The sequence below is a fragment of the Marmota flaviventris genome, chromosome 3, assembly GCF_047511675.1.
Source record: "Marmota flaviventris isolate mMarFla1 chromosome 3, mMarFla1.hap1, whole genome shotgun sequence".
Lineage (NCBI taxonomy): Eukaryota > Metazoa > Chordata > Mammalia > Rodentia > Sciuridae > Marmota > Marmota flaviventris.
Genome location: NC_092500.1, coordinates 16,594,017 through 16,612,842, shown reverse-complemented (window position 1 = coordinate 16,612,842; position 18,826 = coordinate 16,594,017). Strand labels below are relative to the sequence as shown.

At 44.0% G+C, this 18,826-nt stretch overlaps 1 protein-coding gene across 1 annotated transcript in view; it reads left to right on the top strand.

Moving 5' to 3' along the window:
- The first annotated feature begins 478 nt into the window (after nucleotides 1–478).
- Nucleotides 479–18,826, top strand: part of C3H12orf75 (chromosome 3 C12orf75 homolog) — a 42,795-nt gene continuing 24,447 nt past the window's right edge. The window contains exons 1-2 of the mRNA XM_027928459.3: nucleotides 479–664; nucleotides 12,528–12,552. Of these exons, the coding sequence (XP_027784260.1) occupies nucleotides 619–664; nucleotides 12,528–12,552 (71 nt within the window). The 5' untranslated portion in view covers nucleotides 479–618. The remainder of the gene's footprint in view (nucleotides 665–12,527; nucleotides 12,553–18,826) is intronic.

Here is an 18,826-nt window from a genome sequence, read left to right as displayed (position 1 = left end):
TGGATGGGGGAATAGAGCTGCATTAGCTTTCTGTTAAAGCAGGAGAGAGTCTTGTTTGGGGCTTCAGTTCTGAACATCATTGAGTCAATCACCTCCACTGGGCATCCACGAGGCTCAACACAGGTGCTCCCCGCAACTTCCTCTGCCCCCCACATCCTGGGGCAGGGAGGGGAAGTGAGGAAATAAAACAGCAGGCAAAGAGGAAGTGGAGGGTGTGCAGGTGGGCACCCCCCGCCTCGCCGCCCCGCCCGCGCCGGCCACGCCCTCTGCCCCCGAACCCACTTTAAACTCCCGCCCCCTCTTAACAACCACCAATGAGCGGCCGAGGAGCGCGCAGGAGGCTGCGGATTGGCTGGAGCCGCGGTTGCCGGGGTGACGGGTGGGTCCGGCGGGGTCCCCCGGCGAGGCGGGGCGGGGCGGGGGTGCCCGGCGATTTCCGCCCGGCCCTCCCGCGCCCCCCGGCGGCAGGAGGGGCGTCCCCCGCGCGTCCCCCGCGCGTCCCCAGCTCCCGCGCGCTTGCCAGCTTCCAGCTCGGGGCGCGCCGCCCTCCGTCTGGTCTCCGCCCCCAGGACCCGCGGCCGCGAGCTCCTGAGCGCGGCTTCCCGGGCCAGCGGCGCGATGGGCTGCGGGAACTCCACCGCTACCAGCTCGGGCGCGGGCCGAGGTGAGCGCGGCGGCTGGGCGCGGCGGGGTCCTGAGGGCGAGGCCGGGGCGAGGCGGCGGGAAGGAGCGGAGCCGAGACCCGGGGTGGGGGTGCACGGCCCCTCGACCCGTCCCCATTTTCGGGACCCGGGCAGATCGCCGGTTTCTGGAAAGACCAAAGCACGGCGCGGGGGTGGACACGCCTGGACCGCGCGAGCCTGCGGGCGAGCCGCGGAGGGCGCGCGGGAGGATGGTGGCGGGGGTCCTTTGCGGGGGGTCAGGGCTCACACCCTTCTGGGGCGAGGGTTCCCTGACGTGACCCGCGGTCCGCTCCCTTCACCTCCGACTCTCGCTTCTTCGGGCCTCGCCCCCCAGCCCCTCGGATCCGGGACCGGGCACCTGGAAAAGTGCCGCAGAGCGAGTCAGGACTTTCCGGTGGACGGTGGGTTGGGATGCGGTGCGGGTGGGGTGGAGGAGAGCTGAGAACCGGGCTCCAGAAATGCATCCCGCTCGGTGAAGCTGATGCCCCACTGGGTTGCTGTTAGGATTTCTTTGAGAAGCTGCAGTAGCACGATGTGTGTGGCAGAGCTTCAGTATCAGCAGTTCTCTTGATGGCGTTTTTCCTTTAAGCACGTATGGAAACTTCGTTTTACACCACTTCATTTTGGTGATTGGCAGGCAGGTCTAGATCCTGACCAGGCTTTGGGTCAAGTGATGATTCTAAAACTCAACTCTTCCCTTAAACCCAGTTGGTGTCACCCGATTTAAGATAGTTTGGATCTGTCTTGAGTAGTATCTGCTACCTCTTTTAGTATCGTTTTGGACACTAAAAGCTCCTCCACTTGGGATCAGTCAGACGCTACATCCTGCCCTAACCAGCAAATGCAAACAGCAGTCTGTTACTGCAGTATTTCTTAGGCGGTCATGGATGCCCTGTCAATGACTTTGTAACCTTGGACTTGTCACTTCCCTTAACCTACACCTGAAGCCTTGTTTATTTTAAAGTTTATTTGGGCATTCACATGATAGGAGCAAGAGTGGAAATCTGCTTAGTTAATTGGCCAAGTTTATTTTTCCTTTTTGGCTTTAGATGATCATATATGTGGAATATTCACTTTTAAGAGAAGGAGCTCAAATATGTGGGATTCTAGTCCTAGAGATTGAATGAGCCTAGGTAGTGTTTCATTGAAAGATTTATCTGTTACACGTAATCTTTATCATCTTAAATTAAAATCTATCCTTGTGATATACAGAGATCTACTGGGGAGCAGATCTTTTAGAATCATGTAACAGTGAGAAGCTGGTTAATTTAGTTAGTGCCTTATGCTAATAGTGGCAAGGACAGGATTCAAAGCTCTATGTTGAAAGCTGGAACAGTGTCAAGGCCACACCCACCCAGAGAACTGTGTCTCTCATCCTACCAGGCCCTGTGGCCCCATGCTATCCACTTCAAGTATACCCTACTGTAAAAAAGATTGAGAACAGTTATCCATGCTAAAAATAAAGTGTAGGAAGGATTTGAGACAGATTTCATTAAAAGGTTGCTTAGTTTATCCACTTTTATTTTTTATTAATGAATTATTTGTCAGGTTTGGAGTTAGATGGGGGAATTCCATTGCTAAATGAAAATCAGAATAATGGTAAGGTATGGTAAGTTACCTCTGAAGTATTAACATTAAGGATATTTGAATATTTTATTTTAATATTTCTCAGTCAAATGTTTGATTGACTTTTTCTTTTTTTGTAATAAGAGTGTACCTTATTAGGTAAAGGGAGTTATACTTACATTGACAAAAACCACTCCAAGGGCACATCTTTATGCAGTGCCTTGCTTTGGTTTATGAAGGACAAAGCATATAAGACCATGTTGTTCTCTCCTCTAAGCCTGCTCTTTGCTAAAAATCACATTATGTTCAGAGAAGAGCGAGATAGTGAGGGCAGACGGTAGACCATGAAGGAAAGCATTGTGAGCATGGAGTTGCTGCCTTACCTCTTTAGAGGATCTGCTCCTGCCTTTGAGAAGTCATTCCCAAGCATTTCCCTGCTGTGTGTCCATTTGGCTGGCTTTGGGATTTGGTCATTGTTATTTTCTGTCTGCTGATTGTAGGAATTAAGTTTCAGAAAGGAAATGCATCGAGATAAGAGAGAGAGAAGGGTCAGAAGAGTCCACCACAATGCAGAGTCTTAACTCTGTCCACACCGTGAGCTCTGACACCAACACCGTACAGTTTGTTGACCAATCTGCAAAGTTGCCCTGAACCCAAGTGCTGTGAAATGTGGTAAATCGATGTTGTCCCTGTCCTCTAGGTACTTATAGAGCACAGCTTCAGAAATCTTCCAGGAGTCCTAAAGTTCGGTAGCTGTACGGAGGAAAAAAGTGCAAAGAAAGGTGGTGGAAAGGGTGCTGCACTCGAAGCTTGCAGATGGAGGCTTCCTCTTGGCATTGGCACCATGCTGGTTGTTTCCTGTGGGCATTTCAATTTGCTTTTCTGAGCTTCAGTTCCTTCATGTATGCAATGGGAATAATTCTGTGTGCCCTGCTTCATGGGGCTCATGTGAAACTTGGAATCAGATAATGTGGAATAGCACTCTATAAAAGGTAACTGCCATTTTGTAGTAAAAAAAAAAATTATCATGTTGAAGATGAAGTGACTTTCCTTGAATATTTTTCTATAAGAAAATGGCAAATCTACATTTGTGCATTAACACTTTTATGTAGTGGTTCCCAAACCAGAAGTCGCCATTATAAGCCCTGTTTTATCCTCTAAGCAATTCAGATAAACCCAGATATTTGTTTCTCCTTTCTCTGAGCTATCTGGACAGTTGCCTTACTTTGCTTTTGGCTAGTGAACTTGGTTAATATGATAGATTGATGTGCAGTAATGTGCTTGAGTAAACTTGATTTCATTGCCCACATCAATGGAGAAAGTTATGTGTGTTAAAATGGTCCAGTGATATAAAGAAAGTGAAATGGGTCTTCAGGGTAGACTGACCCCTCTGGGAGATTGCTAACTGCAGACTTCTGCATGGTCCAGTCCTGTGGGCAGAGCTCCCTGCTGGGAACTTTTAGGGCAGGGGTTGGGGCAGCCAGCAATGGATGACTGTGTTATCATCAGGGTGTCCAGTCGGAGTCCAGGTCCTTGGTGTCCCAAATAAAGAATTGAGCAAGACATACACAACTGAAGACAAAGTACAGATTTATTGAAGGTGAAGGTGAAAGTAACATTCTGGTAAATAGAGCAGACTGGGCTGAGCAAGAGAGAGGCTCAGTGCCCCAGTGTCTGGAAATTAGTGACTTACTTGCTGAGTTGTGAGGCCCTCTTCCCTATATAGACCTGATTGAAGACCTTACCCCACTTGCCCCATTGGTTACCTTATGAAACCTAATTAGAGTGTTGTCCAAATACCCCCCATTGGTTACTTTAGAAAACCTAATTTGAATACTGCCCACTTTACCCTCACTGGTCATTTTAAAATTCTGAACCTGTGGCAGGAGTTGTCATGGTGATAAGTCCTCAGTGGTGGGAGTTGTCATGGTAATGGGACTTATCGGAAACAGGGACATAACTTGTCTCTTTGTTTTGTCCTCCAGCGACATTCTTCTTATACCCTCCCTTCACCATCTTGGTGTTCCTGAGCTCCTGCCTAACAATTGTACAATGCAATCAAATTTATTTGCTGTTGACAAGCTGACAGTCTAGGTAGACAGATTAAGCACATGGGAGCAATTGCAAAGCAATGTAGAGTAGAATACACCTTGAACCTCCAGGTGCCCAGAGGCGTTGAATGACCAATAATCAGAGAAGGCTTTCTGGAGGAGGAGGTGAGTTATTAGCCCATGAGGGAGTGGAAGAACCCTTTTGAGGGCTCAAGAGCTCTCCATTTTAATATGACCATTCTCTCCAAGGTAGGGATTTGATTTTTCCTAGCCTAGAACTATAAAGTAGGGTGGCTTCTTATATTTTCCATTTTGTGAGGACTCAGAACATTTTTCCTGCATCGTCTAGTCTATCTTAGACCTTGATCTGTGGAGATGCATCTGGATTAAGTAGTATATTTAATGTGTCACATTTACTATAAGGCATACAGCTTTTGTGTCTCCCTTCCCCAGTCCCATCAGATACTCTCTATTTTCTGGTTTTCCCTTGAGCTACCCATTAACAAGGCAGAAAAGTGAGCAGCTCTGCGTTTTGACCTCATGAAGTACAACAGGTCACTCAGTCGTGTTCACACAGCCACAGAGACAGCTTTGTAATATCCACCCAAATTCTTTTTCATGTAGACCAGGAGGCCCCTTAAAAATTCAAATGGTTCCACCTATCTCCAGTACCCTTTTATAATGCAGAATAATTATTTGCCTGCTGGAGAGTTATTTTAGTTGGCAATATTTTGTTGAATCTGTAAGTTGTAGGTTTTGCCAGAGATATGTAATTGGCAACTATCTGACTGTAATTTTGTGGGCAGTTTATTGTTTCTATAGTGGTTCTTCTGCTATTTATATAACAATAGAGCATTAGAGGGGGAGGAGGAAGAAAAGGAACGGGAGCTTAACAATTATTTATCTTACTTTATCAGTGTACCCAGGAGTTAATAGATTCCTTTTGGGTCCAGTTATTTAGATTAGTTATTTCCTGGTCTTTAATTACTAGATAATTATATTCTTTGTTGATGTAGCTACATTGGTTCAGCCTTAATTGACATCTGTAGATGGTTTGGTAGTATTGGAATGAAGCACCTGTACCTAGCATTGGTCTATGCCTTGTGGGGGAAAAAATATAAAATTTTGTTGATACCATCAAAGAAGTCATTTGTATATTGTATCACTCCCTCTTCCCCTCACCTAGAAATAGAAAGAAGGTCACTATCTTCCTTTCTGTCCTGCTGAGCTCCCTCTAATCTTTTCTCTGAATTACCTTCTGCGGGGAGCTGACATTTTGTTTCATATCTCATTGTCCCCTCCCCCACGCAGGCCCACACAGGTGAGCCCACACATGGTATTCACAGTGGTCCCCCAGCCTCTAGACTCATTGCCTTTCTTTTAGTGGAATTTATTTTTCCTTGGCTTTCAAAATAATATTTGTTGAATGAATGAGTATATCTGAGAAACGAGAGAAAATGAAGTTCCGTCTTAAGAGGTAACTGTCATTGATGTAGGAATTGAGAGGATGAAATAAAACCTTAAGCAGCAGGGAAACCACTAGGGAGAAGTGGGTCTTGATTTGACTTTGAAGAATAGGTAGGATTTAGACAAGTAGAATCAGGAAGGGCTTGCTGTGTGTGTGTGTGTGTGTGTGTGTGTGTATGTCTGTGTGTGTGTGTGTGTGTATGTCTGTGTGTGTGTGTGTGTGTGTGTGTGTGTGTGTGTGTGTTTTGCTGGAAATTAAACCAGGCCTCCTGCATGCTGCATCCTTAGCTGGAAGGCGTTTTTAGGGCTCTGTGAAGTCCCAGTGGGACTGGTGCATTTTCTGGTGCTGAGAAGTCTGGCTTGGCTGGCTTTGGTACTTCATGGTGGTTGCTGGGAATGGGAAGGAAGTAAGGATGTTCAGGATGGGGGCAAGGAGGCTGGAGAGGCAGTATATTTCAGAACTGAGAGTGGGCTTTGGAGCCAGGAGGTCTAAATTTGAGATCTGCTTTTGCTGTTCATCTGCTGTGTGACCTTGGGTAACTGCTTAAGTTGTCTGTTCCTTAATTTCCTCAATTGTAAAATGGGATGCAAGAATAGAACCTACTAAGATTAAATGAGATAGTCTACGTCAGCTGCTTGGAACAGTGCCTCACACAGTGCAGATACTCCTGTGCTGTTATTGTAGGGAAGCCTGTGTCCCTGTAGGCTGTAATGTATAGGGAAAGACATTTGTGACTGGTGTGGAAGGAGAGTGAGCTGCCGAAGGTGTGTGCCTACAGAAGAGGTGGAACCAAAAGCTGCGTTTGGATTCCTCAGACTGCTGAGGGCCTGGACCCCGGCCCTGGGTCCTGCTCCGGTGGGAGGCCTTGAAGTCAGAGACACAGGCAGACAGGCTGCGGGTGTGTGTTGGAGGAGGAGGGAGATGTAAAAATGAGCTCAACCATCACAGCCTGGGTGACCAGGAGGAGGCCGCTGCTCACTAGGGGCAAGGTAGGGAGGGGCAGGTGACCAACATGCTCTTGGGAGTACCACGTTGAAAGTGATGACAAATGCATGGTGGGGGGACGCCTCTGCTCTGCATTATCACCGCGTGACACACTCAGGAGGTTCTGTGTGTTACCCACATGCTACAGCTCCCCAGACTGGACGTTGCGGCCGTGTGAATGGTTCAAAAGGTGTCCTAGACTTTCTCCATCTACACGCAGTTCAGTAGAGACATGGCATCAGTACATTATAGCAGCCAAGGGTCCGCACGTTACCTTACGTGGGTACTCATTATCGGCTGCCTTTACATTTAATTTTCATGACCTAAAATAGAACTGCTCAGCAAAGACAACCTGTAAACAAAGAGATTTTCTGCAAGAGCTTTCATAGTCATTGGCAGCGTTTTTGATTTCTAGGACACACTGACCTGAAATGTTTTTTCCATTATTTGAAGAAATGACTTATGAATCTGCATTCTTAAAAATAAACACCACTCGGGGTATACTAATGAGCTGTGTTGTTCCATTTCTTTTGGCCAAACTGAGACTATGACATAGTTTTAGAACTATTATGGGTCAAAGGCGCCCATAGAAAACTGTCAGAATTAAAGAGAATTTTGTTTATTTTTCTGTAGTTGTGTTTATACAGTTGTCAGTGAGATTTTTTCTTTTATAAAATGAGTAGAACATTCCTATATGTTTTTATTATTTCCCATAAGAACCATAGCCGTTTCTTATTTTTTATGCTCTAAGAAGAGTGATTTGTAAATCTTGAGTTTTTTTTTTTTTTATAAATTCCTGATGTACATTATTTTTGGTGCATGTCTGCCTGTGTATATGTGTATGTGTGAGTCATCACCACTGAGTTTGAAGAATGAAATATCACAACATATAATTTAGCAATTTATTTTCCAGTGAACATTTCTAGTATATTTCAAAAAAGGTTTGTTGTAGTAGTCTGTTTTTTCAAATGTGAAATCATGTGTTCTTTTAAAAGAAGTAAGGGACTGGAGTTGTAGTCAGTGGTAGAGTGCTTGCCCAGCATGAGTGAGGCACCACCAAAAAAGCAAGTATTTTTCTTAGAATTTGGCTTGTGTGAGGAACTTCTCCCATTAGTGAGTGCGCGAATGTGGATGATACTGAAGGCGTTCTGGGCAGTGTGACTCACTCTTACAAGGCGGACTGATGAGATCTCAAAGGAACATCTGCCCATTGGAACCAAGATGATGTGTAGCTCTACTTAAAATTACCCAACCATGCAGCTGGCTTGCTTAAATCATTTTCTGGGAATACATTTTGTGTTTTGGGATGTATGATATGTCATGTTAAATTTGGTCCCCCTCCCATGTTAATTTTGCCATGTTTCTTTTCACCATAGAATTTCTTTTTCTCAAGGAGGGGGATGACAGGGTAAGAAAGGTAGTCTATAGAACAGTGGTCCCTGTAAAGATACGTCCATGCCCTCATCCCTGGAATGTGTGAATGTGACCTTATTTGGATAGAGGGTCTTTGCCAGTGTAATTAAGTGGAGTGTTTTGAGATGAAAAGGTGATACTGTGTGATCTGGGTGGGCCCTAAATCAAGTGTTCTCATAAGAGACCGAAGAGAAGACAGACACAGAGAGGAGGAGGTGCTGTAAAGATGGAGAGAGAGCAGAGACCATGCAGCCACTGGCCAAGGAGTGCCCAGCAGTGCCCACTGCCCCAGCAGCAGGGAGAGGCAGGCCCTAGTTTCTCCCGGGGACTGTGGCTGAGGAGGTCCATTCTGGCTGACTCCTGGATTTATTGCTCCTGGCCTTGGGAAGCGTGAGGGCTTATATTCCTGCTGTTTTAAGCCACCCAGTTTGTGGTGGTTTGTTATAGCAACCCAGGAAACTAATACAGAAAGTTCTTTTCTGCAGTTGTTCAGGAATGCACAAAATTAGCGGAGAGGAAAATATTGTTAGAAACTCTGGATCTGGAGTGTAAAGAATACTTGCTGACAGAAGTACAGCATGGTTAAATCTCAGTGTACTTCAAGGCTGGTCATTTCCTGTGAGGGTCCTACATTTTTATGTGAAGCATGAAGAAATGAGAGTTTCTTTCTTCCTGACACCAGCTGATGTCCCCCCCCCCCCCCGAGTGTCCTGTAGTGCAGTTAGGCTCTGATGCTGACTGCCCAGGGTTCATGGCGGACTCCAGGGCAAAGCACTGTCCACTAGACTGCCTGCCTTCACTTCAAACACCACTCACAAGTATGGGGCCTCCTGTTACCCACACTTTGTCAGTGTGGCTGCGAGTTTGGGAGTTCCACGCCACCCTCTTCAGGTTTGGTACTTTGCCAGAGTGGATTACAGAACTCAGGAAGGTGTTTTACACATTTTGTCACAAAGGACACAAATAAACAGGTCACGGGGCGAGGCCTGGAAGTGTCTGAGCACAGGCGCTTTGGTCCCCTCCTGGCCAGTGGAGGTGCTCACAGCTGGGCAGCTCACTGAAGCGGGTCCTTTTTTGGAGGCTTTTCTGGAGGCTTCCTTACATAGGCACGATCGATGAAGTCATCGGCCATCGGGGTTAGCTTCTCTCCAGACCCCTCTCCTCCCTAGGATTGGGAGTGGGGCTCAGAGTTCCACCTTCTCATCAAGCCTTGGTCTTTCTGGGGTCCAGCTGCCATCCTGAGGCTATCTAGGGGCTTGGCAAGAGTCACCCTTGTCAACCTTTATCAGGTAGGAAACTCCAAGGGTTTCGGGAGCTCTTTGCTAGAGCCGGGGGAAAAGACCAAATCTCTTCTGTGGCGTTCCAATATCAGATTAAGTTTTTTGAGTGCTGGAGCAAATTGAGTTTGCTACGTATTTTGAAGTAACTGAGACTTTTTTGACTTTGAGGCTCATGGATAAAATAATAAGGTCTTTTAAAGTGTATAAAGGGTAATAAACATGATCACAATGAAATGAAGTGATATTGTGAGCAACCAATGATGTTTAAGTTTTAAAGAAATAGGTAATTTCAGAAGGAAATGTTATTCCTTAGACATCCAATGTATTTACAGTTCTTTTCTTTTGGGGGTGCTAGGGCTCAAACCCAGGGCCCCGAGCATGCTAGGCAAGCGCTCTACTCTGAGTTATGCCCCCAGCCCTGCAATTAGGTTTTGGTCCTGGAGCTGCATGTTATACTTTTCTGAAAGTAGACTTTCTCCCTCTTAATTTGTTTTAAAAGAAGACACTTAAAATTATGATTATCTTTATACAGTTTTAGAATCTGGTAATTAAATCTTTTGACTTAAAAAAGTTCTCATTCTTTGTGTGTCTTGGTATTTTATTTTTCTACAAGAAAAATTGTTACCATCCCTGCATCTCTATTTCTTCTAAGATCCATGATGTTGACCCTGCAAGCCTCTGTTTAAACAGTAAAGAGCTAGTTTGGTGGGAAATGAAGTGGTATTAACAGGGATGAACAATCCATCCCAGGGTCCAGAAAGTAGATGCACCACTGTAAATATTTGCTTAATCAATGATAAATCACATAAATTGCAAATACACTTTAAACCACATGGGATTTTGTCACTGTATGAATAGTTCTGGTCAAAGTATTTTTGCATAAATTATCTCAAGTAGAAGTCTTGATCTCATTATTTATATAATTAAATGAAATGTGATTAAAATGTTGCAGCAAAGGTAATAATTTTTCTGTTTCTAATCATTTTTTGAGTTCATGCTATTTTAGGGCAAATTGACTTATTACTTCACATTTTATATACTTAGGTGCTCTGATAGTTTGGCAAGGGTTTCCATCTATTGAATTTTTTTTTTTAAACTCTGAGAAGTTATATGTCGGGGAGTCATAGTCTCTCTAGCCTGGCTGTAAGCTTGTCATTAACCACCATGTTACCTTGCTTCTAAGATGCAGATTTCTTCCCTTTTTGAAAATGGAGTGCCCTTTACAATCCTTTGTGTGTACTGATAGAGTGTTTCTGACTTCGCCCCAGTTTAATAACTGCTGCTGTTATTAAATAGATGCTGCCCTTTTGATCGAGGGACATTTTAGAACAGAAAGTACAATCCCTTGACTTCGTTTTGGAGGAGACACCATGCATCTCTCTTGGGCCCGCTGGGTTTCTAAATGGTGAGCCCAGCAGGGAGAGGACCTGCGGTGTCCTTGGTAGTCAAGGTGAAGCGGATGGAGGCTCCTGAAGGCTGCATGTCCCCGTCAGCCACTGAAGCAGAATGACTTAGTGACTGATAGGCAGGTCTCAGACCCTGCTCAGGTGTGTGCCTTCCAAATCCGTGCCACCCCTGCTGCCTCCCCGGCTGCAGTGGGGACCCGCGTGCCTGCTCCTCTCCCCCTGGATTGTGCTGGCTCTCTGCATTCAGTGCCCAGGACTCCAGGCCCACGTCCTCATCACCCACTTGAGGAATCACAAAGTTTCTGACCCCTCTGCTGCTCCCCTCCCAGATATTCTCACTCCTTTCTGTAGAAATAAAAACAAGAACAGGATGTTATTTTCTTTCTAGACTTTTTCTGCCTGTTTGGACTCTGAAATAAAATGTTCATTTTTATGGGTTTATGGTGACACTAATCCTTTATTTTTTTTCTATCAAAACACTCTGCTGTTGGCAGTTGTTTTTTCTTTTTAATTTTATAATTTTGGTTTAAAAGATCTCGGATACCAAAGCACAAAGTTCCCAACCTCCATTCTACTGATATTGTTTCACAAAAATGTTACTCTTCCTGGAAAGACAAAAGGGTGTTCATGGCAAAGTTCAGGTTTAGTGAAAGCCTTAAAAGAATGCATTTGAGACAGTCTTGATTATCTTTATGACCAGCTATTAGTATTACAAGCCTTAATGTCACTGAAGTATAGTTCTTGCAAGTTTGGAAGTAACTTTTCCTGCTTTCTCGTGTACTTACTGTGTAGCACATCTTTATTTCTAATTTTCTGTGACTTGTGCTGAAGTATTTTCGTTTTCATTTCATAGATATGGAAATTGAAAAGTTAACTGTGATTGCTAACGATAATTTGGTGTGCTATTTTTATGTGTTGGACTTTGCTGTTTATACACATTATCTTTTAACATCTTCACAATAATCTTGAGAATAACCTTTTTACCCACTCGAGGGAACTTAGGTTTTGAGAGTTGTAAAGGAGGCTTGATGCCACGTGGCTGGTAAGTGTTGGAATCAGGTTCTGTGTCCTACAGATAAAGGTATTGGGGGGGAGCAGAGAGTCTGTGATGAGTGATGGGAATGGCGTCCTAAGGAGGTGGTCTGCTTTTGGCATGTGGGTGGGAAGCAGAAAGGAGAGAGTTTAGCAGCAAGCTGGAGCAGAGTTAGACAAGCACGCGACTCCTTTGGAGTGAGACGGGTGTCCTTGAGATGCCCTGATCCATGGAGTCTGTCACCTCCATTTCTTCTTGTGACTTTGCTTTCCCTTTGTGATAACTGTACAGCGTGACTTACAAGAATGCAGTGTGCACACCAGCTTCCAAGGTGTGGCTTCAAAAAGAAAATGTTCCTCAGGGTCTGTCTGCTTCCTTATTTATAAAGTGGGAGAATGGGTTAGGTGACCTGTACATTCCTCTTTGGAACCCACACCTTGTAACGTATAGGGATTGTTAAAAATGGGCAGAATAAATTCTAAACTTAAGAATTGAATTTTGTACTTCTCTTGCCCTTTTCCTTTTTGAAATGATTGAAAAATGTTCTTAGCTCTTCTGGAGTGTTACTAGTTAGGTCTTGGGCTTCACATGTTTGTAGCTATACTGTTGTACCAACACCAACCTGTCTTTTTTCCCCCTCCAGGCCCTGCGGGAGCAGCTAAAGATGTGTAAGTACATAATATTATATCATAAGCTCTCTTTCTTCGGAAGCTGCTGTTTTTCATGATTGTGACCTTTAGATATCTGTAGGATGGCTGAAAAGACATGAAAATACTTTCTGTGCCATCACACATTAAGATTATCACTTGGTTACAAGTGCTGCTTGAAGAATGCTATTATTTGTGACTCCTGAATTTAGCCTTTTTTGTCCTGGCACTTAAACTGAGAATCTTAAGAAAAGAGGATGTTAATTGTGTTTCCATCCCAACTTGTGCAGAGGCTTCTTTTAGTTGAAAGTAAGCAGTTATAGGAGAATTAAGCACAGAGCTCTCATGACTCTGCAGGGTCTTAGAGTTGGGAGGACAGACTGGGGCCAGGCATGTTAAATGGCTTTAAAGTTGAAAACTAGAAATTTGAGTGAATCTATGTGACTATTTACTATGGTTTGAATAGGGGGTCTCCTGAAAGTTTATGGGTTAGAAAATTAATCCTCAGATTCACATGTTGGGGTGGGGGCTTTGGGATAATTAGGGTTAGATGAGGTCGTAAGAGTCAGGCTCCCAGGCTGGAATTAGTGGCTTTTAAGAAGAGGAAGAGACTCAAGCTAGCACACTTGCTCCATCTCAATGTGATGCCCTCTGGCATGTGATGATGCAGCAAGAAAGTTCTTGCCAAAAGCCAAGAGGATGCTGGCACCATGCTCTTAAACTTTCTGGTCTCCAGCACTGTGAACCTAATAAACTTTCATACTTTATAGATATAAATGCCTGGCCTCAGGTATTTTGTTATAGCCACAGAAGATGGACAAACACACAATTCAACATAGTCATTATTGAGCTGATCTTTAGACCACAGGACATTAATTAGGGGGCATAGAAACCTTTTAGGATTTCCGTTATGGCCCTGCTCTATATCCTTTCACCTATAATCTAGACATGGACATCATGGGAATTTACTGTTAAATAGTGTTCGTGGTTACTCTGTGGAGGTTGGGATCAGCCCTCCTACCCCATATTGGTGCATGTCAAGACTGATGGAGCCACACAAGATTAAGAGAGTGTGAAAGATTTAATACTCACATAATGTGGCTTTCTGGGGAGAGCAGGGTAGGTACCCAGAGTGCGCCATTGAGCTGGAGAAGGAGAGGTGCATGACTTTGGTTTTCATTGTGGTTGGGGAGTGGACCAGATGAGGGCTCTTATGCAGAGGCAAAGGTCTGACCTTCCTGTTGACAGGTTTCCTATTGCCTTTCACAGATGGGGTACGGAAGGAGAGCGATGGGGCTTGAAAGCTGTCAGTGGCCCAGTACTAAAATAGAGTCAGACTTTTTATTACAAAGAAGTTGGAGAAGATTAGGATAGGGTTGTAAAGTTTTCTGGGAATTAAATATTTTTTATGTGACTTTAAGCATAAAACAAGCAGTAATAGATTGCTTCAAACTCCTGATTGCAGTGCCTGAGACTATTTCCAAAACATTCAGTGACAGTAAATTCTGCACATTTACCTTATCCCTATTATTGTAGTGTTTTGGTCTCTCCTTCAATTTCTGTATGCTGTTGCCACGTTAATTTTCCTCAAGCTCTGTATTTGTAGGATCTCTGCTCAGAACTGTTCCATTATGTCTGTTGCCCACTGGATTCAGCTCAGAATCCCTTGGGAGTAGCTGTAAGCTAGCTGACTGCATGGTGTGGAAGGAGGTGGCAGTCGGGAATAAGAAAACCCAGGACTGTTTAAGGAGACCGCTCTAGAGACTCATGTTTCAATCTACTTTCCCTGTTTCTTGCTGTCCTCCATTTATCCATCAGCTTCTCATTTCTGGAACTAAATACCTGAGGAAATTAACTTTATAAAGAGAAAAAAGTTTATTTAGCTTATAGTTTTGGAGATTGAAAGTTTGAATAGCCTAGAACACTTGGTGAGGGCCACCCTATGATTATATCACTTTGTGGCATGGATGACAGTGGCAGGAAGCCCATGTTGGAGCAAAATGCTCACATCTCAAGCCAGAGCAGAGAGAAAAGAGAAAAAGAGCGGATGATTGAGGTTCCACAATCCCACTGGGCATTCACCCAGTGACCTTAAACCTCCCAGTAGGCCCTGCCTCCTGATAGGCCCACCACCTCCCAACAGCGCCAGCTTAGGACTGTCTTTTAATATGCCAGCCTTTGGGGGACACTCATCCAAACTCTAGCAGCCTCAAATGTTCTTTTTTCCAGTTCTGTTGGTAAATATGCTGCCTGTTCTTCAGGGCTGACGTCTTATTCTTTGCAAGAAGAATTTCCTGGAACCTTCTTGCTGGGTATAGAATCTTTCCCTTCCCACCCGCCACAGCATGTCAGACCCTCTCTGTGATGTCTCAGGTGGGGCTTGCATTGCCGTTGTCCACCTTCTTGTCTTTTCCCTCGGGACTTGGAGGGGTGGAATGCCTTGCCATTGTGTTGTGCTCTGGGGTTGTTAGTATCAGACTTTGAACATGGTTAACGTTTGGTAAAAAGTTGTTGAAGGTTCCATCATTTCTCTTTAACAAGAGAGCGATTTTATGCATCCTCTTTCTTTTAGAGGAATGCAAGTGCCTAAAGAATTTACTGATGGTTTTGTCAACAGGATTAACTACTTCAGGATGTGAGATGTCACCTCACTACTTTAAAATTCTGAAATCTTCAGATTTAAATTTTCTGTAATTACACTTCATTCAATGCCCTATAACTAAAAGTTGTTTTTATTAAATCAATGATTCTTTAAAAAATAAATGCGATAGATATAATTGGAAAAGGTTAAAGAATACTATAGTATTACTTTTCTGTACACAAAAGGTATATTCAAACACAGATTTTTAAAAGAAGAAGCTTTAGATTTATAAATCTTAACCAGAGCATTATTTGGTGATGCCATGAATGAATGAGGAGCTAAGAAATTAAGACAGTTTGACATTTTTATTATGAAAAATTTAAATTTTTATTTTAAAAAATCCAAATATGCTGATTTGAAATCCCAAGAAGTGACCCCAGTAGTATAATAGATGCTGCAAGAGTGGGGAACTCAAATTGGCCAACTACTATGTTGTACGAACCACACGAAAGTCTTTTGGGAGAATTGTAGTTATTTTTTGAAGCCAGCAATACTATAATTACTCCCTTAGTCTATATTAAAACATCAGTTTTTGAGAGGAGGTCTGCAGTTTCTTCTCTCCCTTTTCCTATTCATTTGCCTGCTTTCTGTAGGCATGAAGCCAGTATCCAATAACAAGTAAAATGATTCTGCTGCATTTTAGTAGGTCACTGTCTACTGGGACCAAAATATAGTGTGATAGGGCTGATTATGAAAACAGTCAGAATGAATGTTGGTGTGGGTCTTGACAGATGAGCCGGGGTTTACAGGGGGAGGGGGAGGGCGAGGGCACGGCAGCCCAGAGCAGAGCAGAGAAGGACCCGGGGTGTGTGAGTAGAATGTCTCCTGGGCACAATTGCCCAGCTGGCTCCCCCTGGAGCCTGTAACACAGGCTTGGCAGAGGTGGGAGCCAAGGCTGGTGGGCTGGGACTAGCTGGTGAAGTGCCTCTGGTGTCAAGTCAGTAATGGAACTTGATTTTTGTATGCTTTCAGGGGTCATTAGAGATAGTGTTTGGGTTTAGGGCAGTAACTCCCAGAGGAGGGATAGTGACATGGAGAAGGGGTGTGGACATAGGAGGCTTGGAGGTGAGGCTGTGGGAGGTGAGGCTGTGGGAGGCGAGTGAACAGATGGCTGCTACTAAAGGAGAAGAGGTGGTCCATTCAAGACACATGAGAGGGGACGTGGTAAGGTTTATTGAATTAACGAGGAAGGAAAGGAAAGAAGCCTACGAGGCTGACACTGCAGTTCAGACTTAAGCCAAGGGAATGAAGGCTGTTAATCCAGAAAGGCCAAGTGGCTGAAGGAGGAAGAGAAATGTTTGGGTGCAAGGTAGCCACCTTGGTCTCCTGGGGGACAGTGGTTTTAACTGAGTGGAGTGAATAGCAACTTAGTCACAGTGGATGTGAGGGAGGAAGTGGGGAGGGTGATGCCTTGTGTTTTACTGTATGAAGTTGCCAGTAAAGGGTGGGAAAGATGGCGGTGGGAAAGATGGCGGTAGCAATCTTTCTAAATCTAAAAACGTGTATGTATTATAAAAGGAATACCAGGAAAATGTACATACAGAAAAATATTTAAAACAATTTTTTTGAACTTTATTTTATTTATTTATTTTTTATGTGGTGTTGAGTGTGAACCCAGGGCCTCGCACGTGCTAGGTGAGCACTCCACCACTGGGCCACAAACCCAGCCCCCAGAAAAATATGTTTTTGAAATCAGCTGTTATCCTACCATCAGAGACAGTCATCATTAACATTTCTTTAAATTCTTTTGTTATTTTTTCTGCCTAATTGTTGTGTATGGATGATTTTTCACATTGAAGTCCAAGTGGAGGAGACTTGGGTGTACCTGTGGGTTAGAGAGAAGGAACCCAGAGAGTAAGAAAAGCTGAGGGCAGGTTGGGGAGGGAGAGAACACAAGGTAGAGGTTGATGTTGAAATTGGCTTGAGAGGAGAAAACAGAGATGGCGTGTTGCAGGCTTAACTCCTTTGCCTCTCTCCCTGTGTCTTTAAACCACAGTGCAGCAGCAACATGATGACATTTGGCTGCTTTACAATCCTGCAAAAATCAGCCATGCTTTTATTTTATTTCAGTGAATTATCTTAGCTATTTGGCACCAGTAGGTTATGTTGGGATATTTTTGGGAAATGGCAGCGGCCCAGCTTGGTTTAAACAAACAAACAAAAAGGAATTTATTGGCATGTGTAGTGGAAAAGCTCCAGGGGTCTGGCTTTAGTCACAGCTGGATCCAGGTGGTCAAAGGACAGGAAGAAACTCTTTCATCTCTGCTTGACTGCTTTGGGCTTCATCCTTGGGAGCTTTCCCCAAGTGGTGGCTGACCTGGCCAGCTTGCCTCTTGTCAGCCTGGTGGTTTCCCCTGAAGTCCTAGAGCAACACTCTGACCCTCCAGGTGGGACTGTGCCTCCTCTGAATCAGTCAAGGCCAGGAGACTGTGGGATTCTCGTTGGCCAGGCTCTGGTCATGTGCCCCACTGCTGGAGCCAGTTGGGTCCTTACCCTGTGCAAAGCTTGTGATGATTCCCCAAAGAAAAATCAGATTGCTGCTACCAAAAGAGGGGGCAACTGTAACTAGGTAGGCAGAAGCAAAGTTTTTTGCCTATATTGGTTACTTTTCATGTTAAAAAAAAAAATCTCTCAACTTTCAGCAGTATTTGTAAGAATATTATGAATATGTTTTGAATAAGAAATGGTCAAATAAGTTAGCTAAAATTTAATGTTTGTTGTTGAAAATTAAAGAACACATCTTTTTGATTTAAACGAGATAATTCAAGCACTTTTTTCATTTAAAATTTACAAAGTGACATTTCATTGATTCCTTTCTTGACAAAGCCATTTTATTGTTATAGAAGATAACAGCTTTAGAGGAAAATATCTTGAAATGAACGAGCATAAAACACATTGACGGTCTGTCTTATTGAAAATGAAGTTATGCATCTCTAATCTTAATTTTCCTTGGAAGTCTGTATGAATTTTCCATGTTTCATGCTCTTGTGTCACTGAGCCCTCTCTACCCCTTCTTGTTCCCTCGTTGTTACAAACCTAAGAGTCTCTGATGGGTTCTTTTCTCCTTGGTGTATTCTGAAGGGAAAGAGGATGGGGTTGAAGTATTATTTAAAAAATTTGCATTTTGGAAGCAGGGAGGCTTGTGCGTAAAATTCCATCCATCCTGTACTACCCGTGTGATGCTGTGTCTTTAGTATAAGTAGATATAAAATTATAATAATAATTGTGCAGGGCAGTCATCTTCATCAGTATCAATGGCATTCTTATGTTGGTAGCTAATCCTTATTGAGGACCATGTGCCAGATACTAAATTTCAGCATTTGGGTACGTTATCTCATTCTGTACCCATTCCGATGGGGAAGGTAATGCTGCTTCATGTTCTGAATGAGATGGGATGCAGAGATCTCAGGTGGGAGCTCAAAGCTCAGGTGGTTATAGATTCCATATCTCAGTATCCTAGTGTGATGCCTGGCATCACGCTTGTTACTCTGGTAAATAAAATCATTAGGTGGTTGAAGGGTTGTTGTAAAGACTTCCAGAGCCTCTGTCGTGCATACCCAATAGCAGAAGACACAGCATGTTGAGGACCCTGCTGTGGTTAGAAGCCACACCTGTTCAGATCTTCCTTAGGTGAGACCCAGTGGAGTAGGAACA